The sequence below is a fragment of the Rhinoraja longicauda genome, chromosome 11 (genome assembly GCF_053455715.1).
Source record: "Rhinoraja longicauda isolate Sanriku21f chromosome 11, sRhiLon1.1, whole genome shotgun sequence".
NCBI classification, from domain to species: domain Eukaryota; kingdom Metazoa; phylum Chordata; class Chondrichthyes; order Rajiformes; family Arhynchobatidae; genus Rhinoraja; species Rhinoraja longicauda.
The window spans coordinates 59132366-59153181 of record NC_135963.1 but is presented as its reverse complement, the minus strand read 5'-3'; the positions used below and the strand labels follow the sequence as shown (position 1 = coordinate 59153181).

The 20816-nt window shown below is 42.3% G+C and overlaps 1 protein-coding gene across 5 annotated transcripts in view; it reads left to right on the top strand.

The window, feature by feature from the left end:
* Positions 1 to 20816, top strand: part of camsap2a (calmodulin regulated spectrin-associated protein family, member 2a) — a 127988-nt gene that overhangs the window by 83034 nt on the left and 24138 nt on the right. For 4 of the 5 annotated variants that reach the window (XM_078407823.1, XM_078407820.1, XM_078407824.1 and 1 more), the window contains 6 exons: positions 1519 to 1612; positions 2528 to 2630; positions 5027 to 5109; positions 9920 to 9992; positions 13900 to 16036; positions 20265 to 20398. In XM_078407823.1, coding sequence (XP_078263949.1) covers positions 1519 to 1612; positions 2528 to 2630; positions 5027 to 5109; positions 9920 to 9992; positions 13900 to 16036; positions 20265 to 20398 — 2624 coding nt within the window. The remainder of the gene's footprint in view (positions 1 to 1518; positions 1613 to 2527; positions 2631 to 5026; positions 5110 to 9919; positions 9993 to 13899; positions 16037 to 20264; positions 20399 to 20816) is intronic. The other variant, XM_078407819.1, reaches the window with a different exon arrangement.

Below are 20816 nucleotides of genomic sequence, written 5' to 3'. Positions count from 1 at the left end.
ACAATTCCTGAAAATCAGAGAGAAACAGAATTCAAAAGACAGTAAAATAGCAACGAATTTCAGATCTGCTTTAATAAAGAAAATTGTTCTATAAATATTCACTGCAGTCAGATGAAATAGATGGTTATTATGAACGAGACATCATTTGGTAATATCATATTGAAATCTTTGTGTTTTGAATAACTGCAATTCGGCTTCAGGGCACTCAGAAGCTGCTTATTTCATAACTCCCATGAACACAAGACAGGATTAATGAACTGCAGGGGCGCACTGTGGCATGATAATTAGACGTGCCCTAACAGAAGTGGCCAGAAAGTATTTGAGCTTGAATTATGCAGTACCATGCAAATGTAATTAAGCATTACCAAGGTATCACAAAATGCTGGAGTAACTCAGCAGATCAGGCAGGATCTAGGAGAGAGGGAATGGGTGACGTTTCTGGTCAAGACCCTTCTTCAGACTGATTGAGCATTAATGATTAAACATTACAGTCAGCTTTAATCAATTTGATCATGCGCATCAAAACCTCTGAGCCCAACATATATATAGACCATTTAAACCTGAAAGGCATGTTTCCAGCCTTGAAAACTAAAATAATTTAGAATACAGCAATTATGGGAAATCATGGTATTGCAACACAAACAAATAAAATAAAGAATTGTGAGCAGTTACTTAACAGGTGTCTGATAAATAATGTTTGTCAAATACTTCGTTCATCGTTAACATTATAAAATTGCAGCAAACTTTAAATGTGATCAACTTTAACAATCTTGAATTAAATAATGTAATAATAGTTAAGAAAATCTAATTGCAGTTAATCAAGCAATCAAATTAAATAATGAAATACCAATGTTTTTAAATATTGTAAAAATAAAGGTTTGAGTGAGGGTTTCACCTCACTATCTCCATGACAACACACAAAAACATAAATTATACATGAGGGTGAAAATAAAAAGATTGTGCACAAGCAGGCGTTAGTGCAAATCACAATAAGAAAATCAAGTCCGTAGTAGTGTAAGACAGAGGGAGTTGTTAGTGTTTAATTGGTGAATTATTATTAGTGTTGAGCAGGTCAATTTAAGAGTCTGATTGTATGAAAACTGTTCCTGAACCTGGTGGGGTGGAACTTCAGGCTTCTGTGCCCCCTGCCAGATGGTAACAGCAAGAAGAGGGCACGGCCCGGATAGTGGGGATCCTTGCTGATAGATGCCACCTTCATGAGTCAGCACCTCGTAGATACGTTCGATGGTGGGGACCATTTTCTGCAGCCTCTGTGCATTGGAATTGTTGTATCAGTCCATGATGCAAACTACTCAGGATGATTTCTACAGTACATCAGTAGAAGTGTGTTCGATGTTGAAGGATGGTGTGTTTAGATCAATGTTTATATAAGAACAAAACTATATGCACGGATTTCCCCGTGGGCAATGGATGTGTTTTAACATGGAAATGCAGCATTTTTGTTACAAAATGTGGCGAATTTTGCATCTACTAAGTTAATTTTCTTTGTTGTTGCAGAATAACTACCTGGTATTTATGGCAGAGCTGTTTTGGTGGTTTGAAGTCGTGAAGCCCACGTTTGTACAGCCCAGATTGGCTTCTCAGTTGGAAGGTGAATTTTAATGTGTAAACTGTGTGATGGTTGTGGTTCCAGCTGAGATTCTCTGGAGATTTTGTGCCCTGCAAGGGATATCCAGTGGTTGAAAATGTTCTTTTACAACCCGTCACAGTTTAGTTGATACAGTCATGCCTGTCTTTGCCATGATGTTATACTGATCTTGGCTGAGAAAAGTACACTATCAAGCTTGTCACATTTCCTGATCACTGTTTTTGGTGGGGGGAAAAAAACAATGGAGAAAGTTGTGGAACAATACAATACAATATATCTTTATTGTCATTGTACAGGGGTACAACGAGATTGGGAATGCGCCTCCCATACGATGCAATAATTTAATTAGCTAGTCAGTATTAATTTAAACAACCCAACGAAACCAATTGTAACAGTTTTAAAACATAATAAAGTGCAAGTAGATCTGTGCCGGATCACTGTGCGATGTGACCATCCGGCTCAGCAGGACCGGTTCATAGCAGCTATGGCCCTGGGGATGAAGCTGTTCCTGAGTCTGGAGGTGCGGGCGTAGAAGGCCTTGTATCGTCTGCCCGATGGTAGAAGTTCGAACAGACTGTTGCAGGGGTGTGAAGAGTCTTTGTGGATGCTGGTGGCTTTCCTGAGGCATCGTTACCACGCAACATGATGGAATGTGCATCCCAATTTAGATCCTTCTGGTGTGACAAACCTGTTGAAGAATAAATACAATGAAGATTCTCACAATATTTTAAAAAGTGAGCTCTGCAGCGGGTTAAACAATTTAAACAAGATTTTGGTGTGCAGTGAAGTGCGTGGTAACTTGTAGCAAAACACACGTGCCTTTCTTCAGTATATTTCTCCAAGCTCTAGAGGCCCAGAGGTTTAGCGTTTTTGGCTGTTTGCACTTTGCAAATATTGATCGTGCATCTTTTTTCTTAGCAGAACCGCTTCACCCAACAAGGAACACGACTGCCTCTATCCCGATATCAAATGCTACCAGAAAAAGCTTCACGGAGAGTTCCAACTCGGAGTTTGACTGCAGGTAGAATTTTGCTGAATTATTCGGAGCACATATTTTCAGAAATGTAAGATAGCAAATTTTCACCAGAATAAATTAGTTGAGCAGAGCTGTTGAATCAGATGACAACTAATTTCATCTGTTTGCATGCACACAGACTAATTTTTGTGGTGTGTATTCTTAAAGGAAAAAAAATGAATTTCTGTTGATGCTGCAGTATTATACCAGATAAGCAAGGTGATTTCTAAATTGGATTATTTTTCTATTGTGGTTTCATTGAAATAGTTTTGTCTTAAAGAACACGTTTTCAGATCTCACCATAGTGCTCAACGTGGGTAGAACTCAACAATTTACTGAACAGGCATTCCAGCGATACCATTTTGTGATTGATTGAGGTATCTCTTACCAATGTAATTTGTAAGAACAAGTAGCTGAGGCAGGCACAAAATGCTAGAGTAACTCAGTGGGACAGGCAGCTCTCCGAAGAGTAGGAATGGGTGACGTTTCAGGTCATGACCCTTCTTCAGACTGATGTCAGGGGACTGGGCGGGACAAAGATTGAATGTAGTCGGAGACAGTAAGACTGGTGGGAGAACTGGGATGGGGGAGGGGATAGAGAGGGAAAGCAAGGCTATTTGAAGTTAGAGAAGTCAATGTTCATACCGCTGGGGTGTAAACCACCCAAGCAAAATATAAGGTGGTGTTCCTCCAATTTGCGCTGAGGGTCAAGTGAGGCCCTCTCTATCACTCCCCCTTCCCAGTTCTCCCACCAGTCTTACTGTCTCCTACTACATCCTATCTTTGTCCTGCCCCATCCCCTGACATCAGTCTGAAGAGGGGTCTCGACCCGAAACATCACCCATTCCTTCTCCCCAGAGATGATATCTGCCCCTCTGAGTTACTCCAGCATTTTGTGCCTATCTTTGATTTAAACCAGCATCTGCAGTTCTTTCTTACACAAGTAATTGAGGCAGGTGCAATAGCAACATTTAAAGAGGAACATGGATGGGAATGGTTTAAAAGGATTTAGATTTTAGATATAGATACACAGTGCGGAAACAGGCCCTTCGGCCCACTGAGTCCGCGCCGCCCAGCGATCCCCGTACATTAACACTACCCTACACACACTATGGACAATTTTTACATTTACCCAGTCAATTAACCTACATACCTGTACGTCTTTGGAGTGCGGGAGGAAACCAAAGATCTCGGAGAAAACCCACGCAGGTTACGGGGAGAACGTACAAACTCCGTACAGACGGCGCCCGTAGTCAGGATCGAACCTGAGACTCCAGTGCTGCATTCACTGTAAGGCCGCAACTCTACCGCTGCGCCACCGTGCCGCCGTGGGGGCCAAACGTGGGTAAATGGGACTAGTTTAGATGGGGCATTCTGGTTAATGTGGACAAGTCGGGCCGAAGGGCCTGTGTCCATGCTGTTTGACTCTATGACTCTATCTGTATTGGAGTGGGCACACACCATCCAATGGCCAAGAATGGCCAGTACACAAATCCATACAATACCTATTTGGAGTTCTAGGTTGAAACCTAGGTTCTCAACCCCAAACAAAGCTATGTTATCTCCTGAAATATATTTTGATGAAGAATCTTGAATGACCCATTAAGTAATCAAAGGGAGTTGAAAGCCCACTGTTCCCTCATTGTAAGTGCCCGGTCCAAACTGTACATGAATGCCCACAGCATTAGCTTTGCTGCAATCAGATCATTTTGGAGGTTACGTTAGACTTGGTGAAACTGAAATTTTGTCTTCCAAATCCTTCCACTTTTTGCTTTCAGTCTGGCAAAAACTCCATCTGTCTTTCTAATTACATAATGCTGGTGGGGCTTTCAATAAATATGATCATACGTACCCAGACTTGTACGACTAATTCTCAGGACATTTTAAAACATTCCATGACAGAGCATTGAACTTTTCTAAGTTTATTGTATTAATCAAGAATGCATGACTGATCGTGGATATCCTAATTTGTGGTAGCTTTAACTATATCAATATTGTATTGAAAAAGCAAAAGATGGAAGAAGCATCCCTCAGTTAGAAGGATAAAATATTAATCTCAAAGCCCAACAAATAACATCCAAAATGGACTGACTCTAATGATTGTGGTTTGACTGAACTGGCAATTTGGCAGAAGATAGACACAAAGTGCTCAGCAGGTCAGACAGCATCTCTGCAGAAAAGGAATAGGTGGCATTTCGGGTCGAGACCCTTCTTCAGACTCAAGTTGGCAGGATGCCTTGTTTAGTTATCAGACCTTTTTGTGGGGCACAAAATGTGAAGACTGAAGAACGTTGATGATGAATCAAAATAATGCATTTGTGTTGTTTGCAACGAATGAACATGAAATGCTTGCTTCAATCTGGATAGTTCTTGGTGTTATTTGAGAAATGTCTCTTTTTCAGCAAAGTGAGTCCAACATTTTCGCCATCGCAGCCCCTTCTGCCCTTGCGTCACACTCAACAACGCCCGCATTCATCTGATTCAGGTACAAAAATGTGTTACATATTTACGTGTCATATGCCTTGTGTAGAGCTTGAGTTTCACTCCACTGTCAGGTTCCAAACCATTAATCATAGAATCACAGAAAATAGGTGCAGAAGGAGGCCATTCGGCCCTTCGAGCCAGCACCGCCATTCACTGTGATCATGGCTGATCATCCACAATCAGTAACCTGTGCCCAACTTCTCCCCATATCCCTTGATTCCACTCGCCCCCAGAGCTCTATCGAACTCTCTCTTAAATTCATCCAGTGATTTGGCCTCCACTGCCCTCTGTGGCAGAGAATTCCACAAATTCACAACTCTCTGGGTGAAAAAGTTCCTTCTCACCTCAGTTTTAAATGGCCTCCCCTTTATTCTAAGACTGTGGCCCCTGGTTCTGGACCCCCAACATTGTGAACATTTTTCCTGTATCTAGCTTGTCCAGTCCTTTTATAATTTGATAGGTTTCTATAAGATCCCCTCTCATCCTTCTAAACTCCAGTGAATACAAGCCTAGTCTTTTCAATCTTTCCTCATATGACAGTCCCGCCATCCCAGGGATCAATCTCGTGAACCTACGCTGCACTGCCTCAATTACAAGGATGTCCTTCCTCAAATTAGACCAAAATTGTACACAATACTCCAGATGTGGTCTTACCAGGGCCCCATACAACTGCAGAAGAACCTCTTTACTCGATTGGTAATTCTGCTACACTCCGTCTTACACCGAGAGCAAATGTAATAAGATCCGACTACTGATATAAACTGTATTGCTCAGATGCACCATAACTTGCTGCACTGCTGAGGTTGAAGTGATCCAGTTTTTAAAAAATTGTTGGAATTTAATTTGTTTTGCACTTTTTGTCCCTATATGCAAAGCCCATTATCCTATATGCTATTTTTCCTGCTTCCACAACTTGTCCCAGACTCTCATTATTTTATATTGGCATCTTTATACACTTGATCTTCCTCACCATTTGTCTCAGGTGTGCCTGTTCCTGCTGCTTTGCCGCCACCAGCAACTCCCACAACGTTTCGTACCACATACCTGTTCCTCAGCATAAAAACAAAGTGCTGGAAATATTCAGCAGAATGGTCAGAATTTGAGAGAGAAATGTGAATTGCAAGCTTTCGCTGCCTGCGGGAATTGGAGGGTTCAGTTGGAGGCATTTTCACTTGAGTCTCATGGTTGCAGGTTTAATTTCCATTGTAGGGACCCAGGAGCACACACCACTCAAATGCTGAGGGCGTTTGAGACTGGAAGAGTGCTTTCTTTTGGATGGTATTTAAGGCAGGGCTCTGTTGTTCCTTTAAGGTCGAGTAAAACATCCCACAGTGATCTGTTAGAGAATATCAGGTATGTTCTCCCAGGTGCCCAAGCCAGTATATTTTCCTTGGTCATCTTTATTAAAACATCTGCATATGATCATTCAGTAGCTCTGAGATCTCTACTTTGGAATCCAGCATCTTTGCCAATGCTTTGATGCTCAAGTCACTGTTATGGGTGTGAATAACTATAGCTTCATAAGGTCATAACGAATAGGAGTAGAATTAGGCCATTCGGCCCATCAAGTCTACGCCGCCATTCAATCATGGCTGATCTCTCTCTCCCTCCTAACCCCATTCTATTGCCTTCTCCCCATAACCTCTGACACCTGCACTAATCAAGAATTTATTTATGCCTTAAAAATATCCACTGACTTGGCCTCCACAGCCTTCTGTGGCAAAGAATTCCACAGATTCACCACCCTCTGACTAAAGAAATTTCTCATCTTCTTCCGAAAAGAACATCCTTTAATTCTGAGTCTAATCCTAGACTCTCCCACTCGTGGAAACATCTTCTCCACATCCACTCTATCCAGGCCTTTCAGTATTCTGTATGTTTCAATGAGGCCCCCCCTCATTCTTCTAAACTCCAGCGAGTACAGGCCCAGTGCCGACAAACGCTCATCATAGGTTAACCTACTCATTCCTGGGATGATTCTCGTAAACCTCCTCTGGACCCTCTCCAGACCCAGCACATCCTTCCTCAGATATGGTGCCCAAAATTGCTCACAATATTCCAAATGTGGCCTTACCAGCGCCTTATAGTGCCTCAATGTTACATCCCTGTTTTTGAATCCAAGCTCTCTTGAAATAAATGCTAGCATTGAGTTTGCTTTCTTTACAACTGATCCGACTTGCAGATTCACTTTTTGGGAATCCTGCACCAGCACTCCCCAGTCCCTTTGCATCTCCAATTTCAAAAAAATAGTCTACACCTTTATTCGTACTGTCAAAATGCATGACTCCACACTTTGCTACACTATATTCCATCTGCCATTCTCTGCCCACTCTCCCAACCCGTCCAAGTCCTTCTGCAGAGTCCCTGCTTTCTCTACACTACCTGCCCTTCCACCTATTTTCATATCATCCACAAACTTTGCCACAAAGCCTTCAATCCCCTCGTCCAAATCATTAATACAAACCGTGACGAGTAGCGGCCCCAGCGCCGAGCCTTGCGGAACTCCACCAGTCACTTCACTTCCTCACTTCTGAATTCCAGACCCGTGAGGTTTCAGCAGGTAGCACTTCCCTGGTCTTTTTGATTACTTTTTAATCTTGTTCAAACTCCAGATATTAAACTGAATCTAGCAACCATGTTTATTTGCACAACTACTTGGGTATATGAAAGTTACAAAATATGCCATGAAGATATAATCAGGATCAATAGTTGTTGAGTTAGAGTGAAAGATAAACAAGAATGATCCCATTAAGTCAGAGATGGGTTTAGTTTATTATTGTCACGTGCACTGAGCTACTGTGCAAAGCTTATTGTTGCGTGCTATCCAGTCAACAAAAAGACTATATGTGATTCCCATCAAACCATCCAGTGTACAGATACAGAATAAGGTTTATAAAATTTAGTGCAAGATAAAGACTGATTAAACATAGTCTGAGCATCTCCAAAGAGGTAGATGTAAGGTCAGAAATGCTCTCTCACTGGTAGAGGACAGTTCAGTTGCCTGATAACAGCTGGGAAGAAACTGTCCCTGAATCTGGAGGGGTGCTTTTTCACACTCTTGTACCTCTTGCCTGATGGGAGAGGGGAGAAGAGGGAGTGACCGAGGTATGACTAGTCCTTGATTATGCTGCTGGCCTTGCACAGGCAGCATGGAGTATGGTGTTTCAATGAGGTGAGGAAATATGAGAAATACATTTTTATGGAAAAATCTGGAAAGGAACTGGCGCAATTCACTGAAGGTGAACAACCTAGTTTGATATTTTGGGAAAAATTCACGGGATCCTGGGTTTCGTTCATGCAGTTTAAAAGCAAAATTGGTACTCTAAACTTGCAATGAAGTCCTGGTTAGTCCTTACGCTAAACTTGCAATGAAGTCCTGGTTAGTCCTTACGCTAAACTTGCAATGAAGTCCTGCTTAGTCCTCGCATTATGTCCACGTGAATTTAAGGTGAAATTCTGTTGGTAAGAGAGCTGGGAATGTGGGATTTAAGTTACTGTAGATGCAGGGAACTGGGGCAATATTTTAATAGTTTGTGGGAGACACAAGATGTCTCCGTGTGCTACGAGATTTGGTTTCAGTATTGTCTCAGAGGTGGAGAGGCATAGTTCAAAGCAAAAAAAACTGCAGTTGCTGAAGATCTAGAATAAAATCAGAAAATTCTGGAAATGCTCGACAAGTAGGTGGCATCTTTTGGGATTGTGAGTGTCTTTGAGCTTGTGCTTGCCATTCTAATTATGTATCCTACACCTTTTCTGACTTTTGCCTTTGGTTGCAGTCAGGGCTGAATGTTGGTCTCTGTATCTTTGCCCACAGGTACTGTCTACGACATGTTGAGTATTTCTAACATCTTCTCTTTCAATACTGGATAGGCCTTGAGGGAATTGGAGATAATGGAACATTAGCAGTTGAATTTTGACTTGGAATGGTGTGCAAAGATGCTTGGGTGCTAGGATCAGGGCAACAAACTGTTCTATGCAGAACGGTTGTGCTGCTAGAGGATACTGATGAAGGGAATCGGTGAAATGATGCAGAACATTCAGCGTGAGAATGAAAACTGGAAATTAGGAACCCAGAATCTTGTCAGGAGGCAGTTTGATGGATGAGCTGAAGATTGCACTCTGTGCTAACTGAATTAAACTTTTCTGGGCAGCAGAAGGAATACTATGACTGACTACTATTGTCTGAATTCAGAGAAAAAAAAATCACAGAGGGTTTCCGATGAACTGGGATGAGTTCCAGATTGATAGGCACCCTAGATCAGAACACCTCATCAAACTCTCATCTAGGCTATTGTGTCAAGCACAGAGATTTAAGAGAGAAGAACTTTAGAATTAAGAATTTATTCATTTTGGATTAAAATATCATGCAGATTACAAATGGCATATGTTCCTCTCCCTCTTACACTAATAAAAATATGGAAAAGCTGTTTTTTTAAACAAGCCTTTACAATTTGAGGTGCAATTTGGTAATTTCCAACCGAGATGGAGATTGTAGTCAATGTCTATGAACCGGGCATGAGCTATCAAACTGTTCAGAGATCCTTTTGGTTTGACATCAGGCTCACTTGTTCTGTCTTGTGAACCCTCTTTAAATTTACATGAGATCCGATTTCCATGCTCCTTCTAAATACCTGGTTCACTGGACAAATTATCATATTTCTGTGCAACGTCGAAGAACAAAATCATGACAAGTGTGTGGGAATATCTGCTGGTTCAGTCCAGCAACTTATTGAGGATCCCAGATTATTGGAGTTTTCCTTTACCCTTCACTTCAATTCACAAATACATTTATTTTGAATTGTTTCTTTTAGGAATCATGCGTCGATCGAGCCCCATGTCTTACATGGAGGGTTATGCTGGGACTTGGCCTGAAAAGAAACACAGGTTAGTATTTTTTTTTAAAGACACAAAGTGCTGGAGCAACTCAGTAGGCCAGGCAGCATCTCTGGAGAACATGGATAGGAGAAGCAGCATCTGCAGAGTTACTCCAACTTTAGATAGTTCCTCTGTCCCTCCCGTCCCCTCCTCCTTCCCAGATCTCCCTCTATCTTCCTGTCTCCACCTATATCCTTCCTTTGTCCCGCCCCCCTGACATCAGTCTGAAGAAGGGTCTCAACCCGAAACGTCACCCATTCCTTCTCTCCCGAGATGCTGCCTGACCAGCTGCGTTACTCCAGTATTTTGTGAATAGTTACTCCAATACTTTGTGTATTTTTTTTGTAAACTAGCATCTGCAGCTCCTTTCCCCCCCCCCCTTAAGATTAGTGCTATTTTAAGAAGTTTTTGACTTTAGGCGAGAATGATCATGTATGGAATTTAACCTGAGGGGTCTTGATATGGTGGATGTTAGGATAATCTCTGATGGAATTATTTGGAATTGGGGTTCACGGTTGAAAAAATAAGGATTTCTCGTTTAAACTGGAAATATGGAACAATCTTTCTATAAAAGCAGAGTAAATGGACTGTTTGAAAGTAGGAACAAATTACTTCCAAGTTCAAGGCACTTTTTATATTTTAAATCCACTATATTTGGGTACCCAGTATTTTAGAAGTCTGTTGAAGGGTCTCGACACGAAACGTCTCCTATTCCTTTTGTCCAGAGGTGCTACCCGACCCGCTGAGATACTCCAGCATTTTGTGTCTATTTTGGAAGTCAAGTTGAGTTAATTGTCATATACACAAGTAGTGAGGTACTGGTGCAATGAAAATCTAGCACACAGCAGCATCATAGATACATAGACAATAGGTGCAGGAGTAGGCCATTCGGCCCTTCGAGCCAACACCGTGATCTATGGAGATAGATCAGCCATTCAATGTGATCATGGCTGATTATCCACAATAAGTACCCCGTTCTTGCCTTCTCCCCATATCCCTTGAATCTGCTAGCCCTAAGAGCTCTATCTAACTCTCTTTTGAATGCATCCAGTGAATCAGCCTCCACTGCCTTCTGAGGCAGAGAATTCCACAAATTCCCTTTTTTTTTCCTCATCTCAATTCTAAATGGCCTACTCCTTTTTCTTAGACAGGTTCTGGACTCCCCCAACATCAGGGACATGTTTCCTGCATCTTATGTGCCTAATCCCTTAATAATTTTATATCTTTCTATAAGATCCCCTCTCAACCTTCTAAATTCAAGTGAATTCAAGCCCAGTCGTTCCATTCTTTGATCATATGACAGTCCTGCCATCCCTGGGATTAACCTCGTGAACCTACGCTGCACTTCCTCAATAGCAAGAATGTCCTTCCTCAAATTAGGAGACCGAAACTGCACACAGTACTCCAGGTGTGATCTCACCAGATCTGCAGAAGGACCTCTTTGCTCCTATACTCAAAGCCTCGTTATGAAGGCCAACATGCCATTAGCTTTCTTCACTGCCTGCTGTACCAGCATGCTTACTTTCAGTGACTGATATACAAGGACACCTTGTCTCATTGCACTTCCCCTTTACCTAATCGGACACCATTCAGATAATAATCTGCCTTCTTGTTCTTGCCACCAAAGTGGATAACCTCACATTTATCCACATTACATTGCATCTGCCATGCATCTCCGCCCACTCACACAACCTGTCCAAGTCACCCTGCAACCTCATAGGATCCTCTTCACAGTTCACACTACCACCCAGCTTTGGGTCATCTGCAAATTTGCTAATGTTATTTTATTCCTTCATCTAAATCATTCATAAATATTGTAAATAGCTGCGGTCCCAGCACTTAGCCTTGCGGTACCCCATTAGTCACCACCTGCCATTCTGAAAGGGACCCGTTAATTCCTACTCTTTGTTTCCTGTCTGCCAACCAATTTTCTATTCAGGTTAATACCCTACCCCCAATACCACCTATATACTAAAATTCTCGTTTGTTTGTTTGTTTGTTTGTTTGTTCCTGAACTACAGCCAAAACGGTGCACGATAGCGCAACAATTATCGGCCCACCTTACTCACCGTCTTCCCTTTGGTGCTAATGGAAGAAGTTTCACTGAAATCTGTTAGATTTAAACTTTAAAATGTGAATAACTTAAAAAATATAACAGATAGATTTAAACATTAAAATGTGAATAACTTTAAAAATATATCTCCCAGTGAGGAAGGGGGGAAGGAGGGAGAGGGTGGTGGGAGGGAGGGGGGGAGGGATAAGGGGGGTTGAGAGGTATGGAGTGGGGGGGGGAGGGGTGGGGGGGAGGGAGGGGGGGAAGGGAGGGGGAGGAGGGAGGATAAGGGGGGAAAGGGGAGGAGGGAAGGGGGAGGGTGGGTGGAGGGAGGGGGAGGAGAGGGTGCTGCACCAATGCAGGGGAGGCTTGGGCCCAATTTGGTCTAGTGTGCTCTAATTTTGCCCACTTATCTCCTGTGTGGGACCTTATCAAAGGCTTTCTGAAAGTCCAGATACACTACATCCATTGGCTCTCCCTTATCCAATTTACTTGTTACATCCTCAAAAAATTCCAGAAATTTTGTCAAGCAAGATTTCTCCTTCGTAAATCCATGCTGCCTTGGATCCTGTTACTGCTATCACATGAACAGAGACTCAAACAACATGGAAAAACATAAATTATCAATTACTTATAAATTTTGCAAGACAGTGCAAATAAAGACAGTTTAGTTTAGAGATACAGCGCGGAAACAGGCTCCTCGACCCACCGAGTCCACACCGACCAGCGAACCCCACACATTAACACTATCCTACACACACTAGGGACAAGTTGCATTTATACCACGCCAATTAACCCACAAACCTGTACGTCTTTGGAGTGTGGGAGGAAACCGCAGATCTTGGAGAAAACCCACGCAGACACGGGGAGAACGTACAAACTCCGTATAGACAGCACCTGTGGTCGGGATGGAACCCGGGTCTCCGATGCTGTAAGTGCTGTAAGGCTGTGCCACTGTGCTGCTCTGCAGAAAAAACAAGGCATTTGTGCAAAAATTCACAATAAGAATGTGGTAGTGCAAGAGGTGGTCTGTAGAGTTCCAATGTTGGAGTAGGATTAGGTTCTGAGAGTCGTATAGGAAAATAACTGCAGATGCTGGTACAAATCGGAGGTATCACAAAAAGCTGGAGTAACTCAGCGGGTCAGGCAGCATCTCTGGAGAGAAGGAATGGGTGACGTTTCGGGTCGAGGCCCTTCTTCAGACTGAAGGGTCAGTTCTGAGGGTCTGTTCAATAACCTGAAAGTTGTAGGAAAGTAGCCATTCCTGAACCTGGTGATGTGAAACTTATGGCTTCTGCAAGACCTACCAAATGCTAGTGGCGAGAAGCGAGCCGTATCCAACGGTGGGGATCGTTGATGATGGATTCCACCGCCTTGAGCTAGCGCTTCATGTCGGCAGATGCTGGTACAAATCGAAGGTATTTATTCACAAAATGCTGGAGTAACTCAGCAGGTCAGGCAGTATCTCAGGAGAGAAAGAATGGGTGATGTTTCAGGTCGAGACCCTTCTGGTCATGTTGGTGCTTTCACTGGTGGGGAGGACTGTGTATGTGCTCAAGTGTCAAGTGAGTACAGCAGGGGCTATACACGCAGCCTTGCAGAGCACCTGTGTTGATAGTCAGTGAGAAGATGCTGTTACCAATCTGCACTGGTTGAATCTGCTGTTGAGAAAGTCAAGGATCCAGCTGCAACACAAGGTACAGAGGACATGCTTTTGGAGCTTTGGACCTTGTTCATGAGTTTGGAGGAGATGATCGTGTTGAACGCTTAGCTGTGGTCGATGCCTGACATATATTTCTCATGATTTTATTTCTTAAAATGATAATATTTGTTAGTTATAAACTCCTTGTTTTTCTTCTGCAGATCCTTTCCCCAAACAGTGTCATTCAATATACCCTTTGATTCAGACAACAACATTGATCCATCCAGTAAAACTAATCGAACGATAATCAGATCAATTAGTAATGACAGCTTAATTTCAAATGCTAACAACACTCCTAAACATTTGGTTAGAAATGAATCTTTGCAGCCAATGAACGGACAGAGCAATGGGATAGAAGAAACACATCTGTCTGGTCATGATGAGAAACTTGAAGACTCAGCCACGAGTCCTGGTTCAGCAATGGACAATCTGCGAAGACACTCTGTGCAAGATGCAGTATCAAATGGTCCAAAGGAAAATAGCTTCGATGTTGGAGACTACGGTAATCACAATGGCCCACCAAGCATTGAAGAAGCTCTACAAATAATTCATCATGTAGACGAGCCTTATTTAGAACTTGAATCTGAACAACTAGCTGATGGATTTTTCCTGCATGTTAAAAATTCCAATGACACGACTGCAAAATCCAAAATGAATCAAAGCAGCAGCCTGGACTCTATTGCAGAGGCGAAGGATACTACAAGCCCCTTGACTGATAATACTGAGGTGGACACAGGAATCCATGCTCCATCTGAAGATATTCAGGAAACGATTGATGAAGATTTCTCCTTCAGAGATTACACCGTTAGTATGGATTCAGATATGGAAGACACTTCCAAACCTCATGACTCTGATCTGAAAAACGATGATCCTATCATTTTACTTTCAGGCCCAAATTGCTTGCCTGCTGCTTTACCATCTGGAAATGGCATTTCTCCAGGTTCTGCGATTAAGATGACAAGTTTTGCTGAACAAAAGTTTAAGAAGTTGAACACGCCTGATGCCAGATTGAGCAGCAGTAGTTCCCAAAAGACTACTCCAGAGAGTTCAGAGCTTTGCACCCCTGGTGTGGTCTCCAGTTGCCAGATAACTGAGCTAAGTCTCAGCAAACTAACCAGAGATCCCACTCAACTGCTGGCTTCTGAAATGATTCATCTTAAAATGAAGCTTGAAGAAAAACGTCGAGCTATTGAAGCTCAGAAAAAGAAGGTCGAAGCAGCTTTCACGAGGCAAAGGCAAAAAATGGGCAGGACAGCATTTTTGAATGTTGTGAGAAAGAAGGGCGATGAAAATTCTCCATTAAAGGAGGCCGGAAGTGAACATGAAGAGAGATTGGGGGGTGGTGAGGAGAAACCTGATGCAATTGGAATGATGGGCAACTCCACAGATGGCAGTCACTCTTCACCCACTGCCGTTCAATCAGGAAAGAAAGTTGGCTGGAATTTAAGTAGCCCCACTGAGGAAGCCATGGGAGATGTTGACATCATGGAATACAACAAACTAATTCAGAAGATGAATACGGCTTTACATGCCTTACAACAAGAGATGCAACGCTTGGCAAACCAGCAGGAATTAATAATGCAGATGAGAGAACAACAGCAACAACAAGCATGGGTTATTTCTCCGCCACCTCTTCAATCATCCTCACCACAAAAGCAAGTCAGAGAGCTACGATCCTCTTCGCGGTCAACTGGGTCACAATCTCCTTCCCTTTCCTCTTCTGGTGAGTCTCCTCGTTCCACCCAACGCTCTCCTCAACCTGTTGACAGAAGGTCTTCATTCTCACACATCAAGAATTCAAAATCGAGGCCAAATGAATTGAAGATAAAGCCATTGAACCGTGTTCTCACCCCGCCATGTTCTGTCGATCGTCTCCCTCATCTCAGGAAGTTTGCCCCCAGCCAGACCCAGATGAGGTCATTCATTTTCCTCGGAAATGTGGAACCGGAGGATGCTTCGAAAGCAGAATGTGAAAAGCTCACGACCAAGATAACGGAGCCACGGACACAGGGAAGTGAAGTCACAAATAACAAGCCTTTTAAACCAGAGGCTTGTGAGCCGCAAGTTGATCCCGAAATATTGCAAGTGCCCATGGTGTCAACGGAAAATTCTGGGCCTTTAGCAGACACTCCTACTAAAAGAAAATATCCTGTTGACCGAACAGGAAAGGCAAGCTTAATTGAGGTTTCCCTTTCTGAATTAAAGCTGTCTGAGGAGGAAACGGAAGGGGACGAAGCAAATAATGGTGAAAAAGAGCATGTTGAAGAACAGAAATTGTGTTGTGGATTCTTCTTTAAAGTAAGTGGCAGAGGGTTTGCATTCTCGGTTGAAGGTGTGTGAATTAAAATTAATTGAAACCAAAGGAGATTGATAGTTTACATCAAGATTTTTATAAGTAACTAGACCAAGTTGGACCCAATCCTCTATTGCTGCAGCACCCTCTCCTCCCCCCTCCCCTCTCTCTCCCTCCCTCCTCCTCCCCGTCCCCTCCCCGTCCCCTTCACCCTCCCCCTCCCTCCCTCCTCCCCTCCACCTCCACCCCCCTCCCCTTCCCCTCCCCCCCTTCCATCCCCCTCAACCCCCCTTATCCCCCTCCACTTCCTCCCCCCCTCCCTCCCTAGGAGATAGATTTAAACTTTAAAATGTGAATAGCTTTCAAAATATAACACCGATTTCAATGAAACTTCTTCCTTTAGCACCAAAGGGACGACGGTGAGTAAGGTGGGCCGAAAATTGTCGCGCTATCGTGTACCGTTTTGGCTGTAGTTCAGGAACAAACAAACAAAAGTTTTAGTATATAGAAGATGCAACTCCAACAACTAATCCTTTAATCATGCATCACCCCATGTCTGAAGTTGCATCAATAACACTATTGGCTTTATGATGTGGCTACAAATTTAGCCTGGTTAACAATTTTTAGTGTTTTTCATTTGATTTGCCTGTAGTTATAATTATTGCACATTGTGCACTCATCGACTTCCTTTTGATTTCTTCATATTGCCTTTTTCGGGCTGCATTAAAGTATAAAATCACAATTTAATTCCACACAATGTAGAGCAATCTTGCAGGAATATCGTTAGCAATTTTCTATTGAATCATTTCTGTACAAAGTCTGTTAGAATTGATTCGTAGTTTCAGTATCCTGAGCAAAAAAAATCTTTTATCCTAGGTTGCCAAACCTATGTGCATAATTAAGTATTTCTTCAATTAATTTATTTGTTTACTTTTTAAAAGCCTGATAAAATAATATTTCAAACCTCTTCCGTTCTGAACAGCCAGATCCATTCCCATCACCCAGTTCGCATGTTTCTTTTAAAACAAATTACATATTGAAATAACTGTTTTGTGAATGTACAGTCAAGTGAACACCCTTGACCAAATACAGATTGGACCCGCCTTTCTGAATTCCAGTAGCCACTCACGGAGTGAACCATTATTTTCTTTCTTACACATTATTTTCTTTTTAGGTTTCTTTTCAAATACTCTTGTAATTTCACAACTGTATTTTCTGATTAGAAGTAGCCATTGTTCAAGATTAAAATATTGCATGAATGGTCACTCATGAATGATAGCATGAGATTACAAAGTGTTTCCATTGCCATATTAGCAGTTTACCTGAATAGAATATTATAGATAGAGCTAGAGCTAGATAGAGCTCTTAAGGGTAGCGGAGTCAGGGGGTATGGGGAGAAGGCAGGAACGGGGTACTGATTGAGAATGATCAGCCATGATCACATTGAATGGCAGTGCTGGCTCGAAGGGCCGAATGGCCTCCTCCTGCACCTATTGTCTTGTCTATTGTCTATAAATCCACTATGCATCATAGTCGGGACGAGGATTTGTCATGGAGAATTTGAGCTTAATCGTTAAACTATATTTAACTGAAAATCGTGGAAAAATTGACCAAGGGAGAATAAATAGTTGGAAGTGGCACATGAAAATCAGCATAGTTTGTATTGGAGAATAATTTTAATTTGGCAAACCTGCACCCACACCTTCATAGTGAAAGAGTCAGGACCATAACAATGACTTCCTCAAGATATCGTGATCAGGCAACTTTACCATATATCAAAAGAAGAAATGTTTCCTCAACAGACATGCAAATCATTAGACATGAGCAAAAAGTGATGGTACGTGTAATCCACATGACAAAATCTCAAGTGTAATAGTCAAGGGAATCCTTTTTGAGCTGATGTAGTTAGGTGAGAAGCACTCTTTGTCAATTCTCAATCTTTCATTTGCAATTACAGTGCCCTCCATAATGTTTGGGACATAGACCCATCGTTTATTTATTTGCCTCTGTACTCCACAGTTTGAGATTTGTGATAGGAAAAATCACATGTGGTTAAAGTGCACATTGTCAGATTTTAATAAAGGCCATTTTTATACATTTTGCTTTCACCATGGAGAAATTTGTACATAGTCCCCCCATTTCAGGGCACCATAATGTTTGGGGCACAGCAATGTCATGTAAATGAAAGTATTCATGTTTAGTATTTTGTTGCATATCCTTTGCATTCTGTGATTCATGGACATCACCAGTTGCTGGGTGTCTTCTCTAGTGATGCTCTGCCAGGCCTGTATTGCAGCCATCTTCAGCTTATCCTTGTTTTGGGGGCTAGTACCCTTCAGTTTTTGCTTCAGCATATAAAAGGCATGCTCAATTGGGTTCAGATCGGGTGATTGACTTGGCCATTCCAGAATTTACCATTTTTTAGCTTTGAAAAACTCCTTTGTTGCTTTAGCAGTATGTTTGGGAACATTGTCTTGCTGTAGAATGACCCGCCGTCCAATGAGTTTTGAGGTAAGTGAGTCAGTACCTTCAGCAGCCATACACACCCAGGCCATAATACCCCCCACCACCGTGTTTCACAGATGAGGTGGTATGCTTTGGATCTTGGGCAGTTCTTTCTCTCCTCCATACTTTGCTTTTGCCATCACTCTGATATAAGTTAATCTTCGTCTCATCTGTCCATAAGACTTTTTTCCAGAACTGTGGTTGCTCTTTTAAGTACTTCTTGGCAAACTGTAACCTGGCCATCCTATTTTTGCGGTTAACCAGTGGTTTGCATCTTGCAGTGTAGCCTCTGTATTTCTGTTCATGAAGTCTTCTGCAGACAGTGGTCATTGCCAAATCCACACCTGACTCCTGAAGAGTGTTTCTGATCTGTCGGACAGGTGTTTGGGGATTTTTCCTTATTATAGAGAGAATTCTTCTGTCATCAGCTGTGGAGGTCTTCCTTGGCCTGCCAATCCCTTTGCAATTATTAAGCTCACCAGTGCTCTCTTAATGATGTTCCAAACTGTTGATTTTGGTAAGCCTAAGGTTTGGCTGATGTCTCTAACAGTTTTATTCTTGTTTCTCAGTCTCATAATGGCTTCTTTGACTTTCATTGGCACAACTTTGTTCCTCATGTTGATAAACAGCAATTAAAGTTTCCAAAGGTGATGGAAAGACTGGAGGAAAGACTAGGTGCTGAGAACTCTCTTATACCTGCATTAAGGAGGTAATTAAACACACCTGAGCAATTACAAAACGCCTGTGAAGCCATGTGTCCCAAACATGGTGCCCTGAAATGGGGAGACCATGTATAAACACAGCTGTAATTTCTAGATGGTGAAACCAAAATGTATAAAAATTGCCTTTAATAAAATCTGACAATGTGCACTTTAACCTATCAAATCTCAAATTGTGGAGTACAGAGGCAAATAAATAAATAATGGGTCTTTGTCCCAAACATTATGGAGGGCACTGTAACTGTGTAGATGTTGGGATGTAACATGAAGGGATGTCATTTAACATTAAACAAGATACCTTGAGTCGTTGGTAGATGCCTGTATGGTTACCTGGTAAACTGGTTTCTTCTAGAATTAACTAATATGAATTTGATATGTTTAAGTGATATGTTTTACCACCAGGGGGCTGCCTCGCTAACGGTCTGTCTTGTCTTTTTCCTTCTTTGTGTTTTTGGTTTGTTGTAAAATGTATTTTTTAGTTATGTGGAGGGTGGGGGAAACTTTTTAAATCTCTTTCCTCGACGGAGATGCAACATTTTCCTTGTTGTATCTCTGTCCGCATTGCGACCTAACATCATGGAGCTGGCAGTCCCTTTTTCGGGGATCGACCTCGGTGCTTGAACCACGGGGGCCTGCGGAGGCTTCACATTGTGGAGCTCGCGGTCCCTGGTTAGAGACCGACTTCGGGAGCTCCAACCGCTGGAGCTTCAACCGCCCCGATCACTGAGAGCTTCGATCGCTAGCTTCGGGAGCTTCAATGTTTCGACTCCCCCGACCACGGGAGAAAAGGAGGAAAGAAGATAAGACTTTATTGCCTTCCATCACAAGTGGTGAATCGGGAGGAGTTGCTGTGTGGATGTTTATGTCAAATTATTATGTAGTTGTGTTTCTTGGTGCTTTTTTGGTATGAGTGTATAGCAAACCAAATTCCTCGTATGTTGCAAAATGTACTTGGCTAATAGATTATTATTATGATTACTGAATCCCTAATGAAGCCCTCTTTTTGAAGGATGATCAGAAAGCTGAACAGATTGCAATGAAACGAGCAGCTCTCTTGGAGAAACGTGTGAGGAGGGAGAAGGAAAAACAGATCAAACTACAGGGGTTGGAGGCAGAGCTGGAAGAGAAGAAGGAAGAAGCAAGGTGCTGCCTCATTAAATATTTAACCATGTGATTTGCATAATAATACAAAAAGCAGTGATGAATGTTTTGTTTTTTTTTGGATTTCACTCTGGAGATAAAACTTGTATTGTGTGTTTTCCAAAATGTAAGTCAGGCCAACTGAGACCACATTTGGCCTGTCATGGTGATCAGATGTTGGATTCCACATCTGCCCACACCTGCCTCACATCTGCCTACCCTCTGTCAGACTGTCCTTTCCCCAAAGTCAGGCTTTGCTAATCAGATATGAAATCATTGACTGATCTCTTTCAGAACACTGGAAATATATCGAAGGAAATATTTATTAAACGATAAAACTGAAATTGTTCACAAAATGCTGGAGTAACTCAGCAGGTCAGGCAGCATCTCAGGAGAGAAGGAATGGGTGACGATTCGGGTC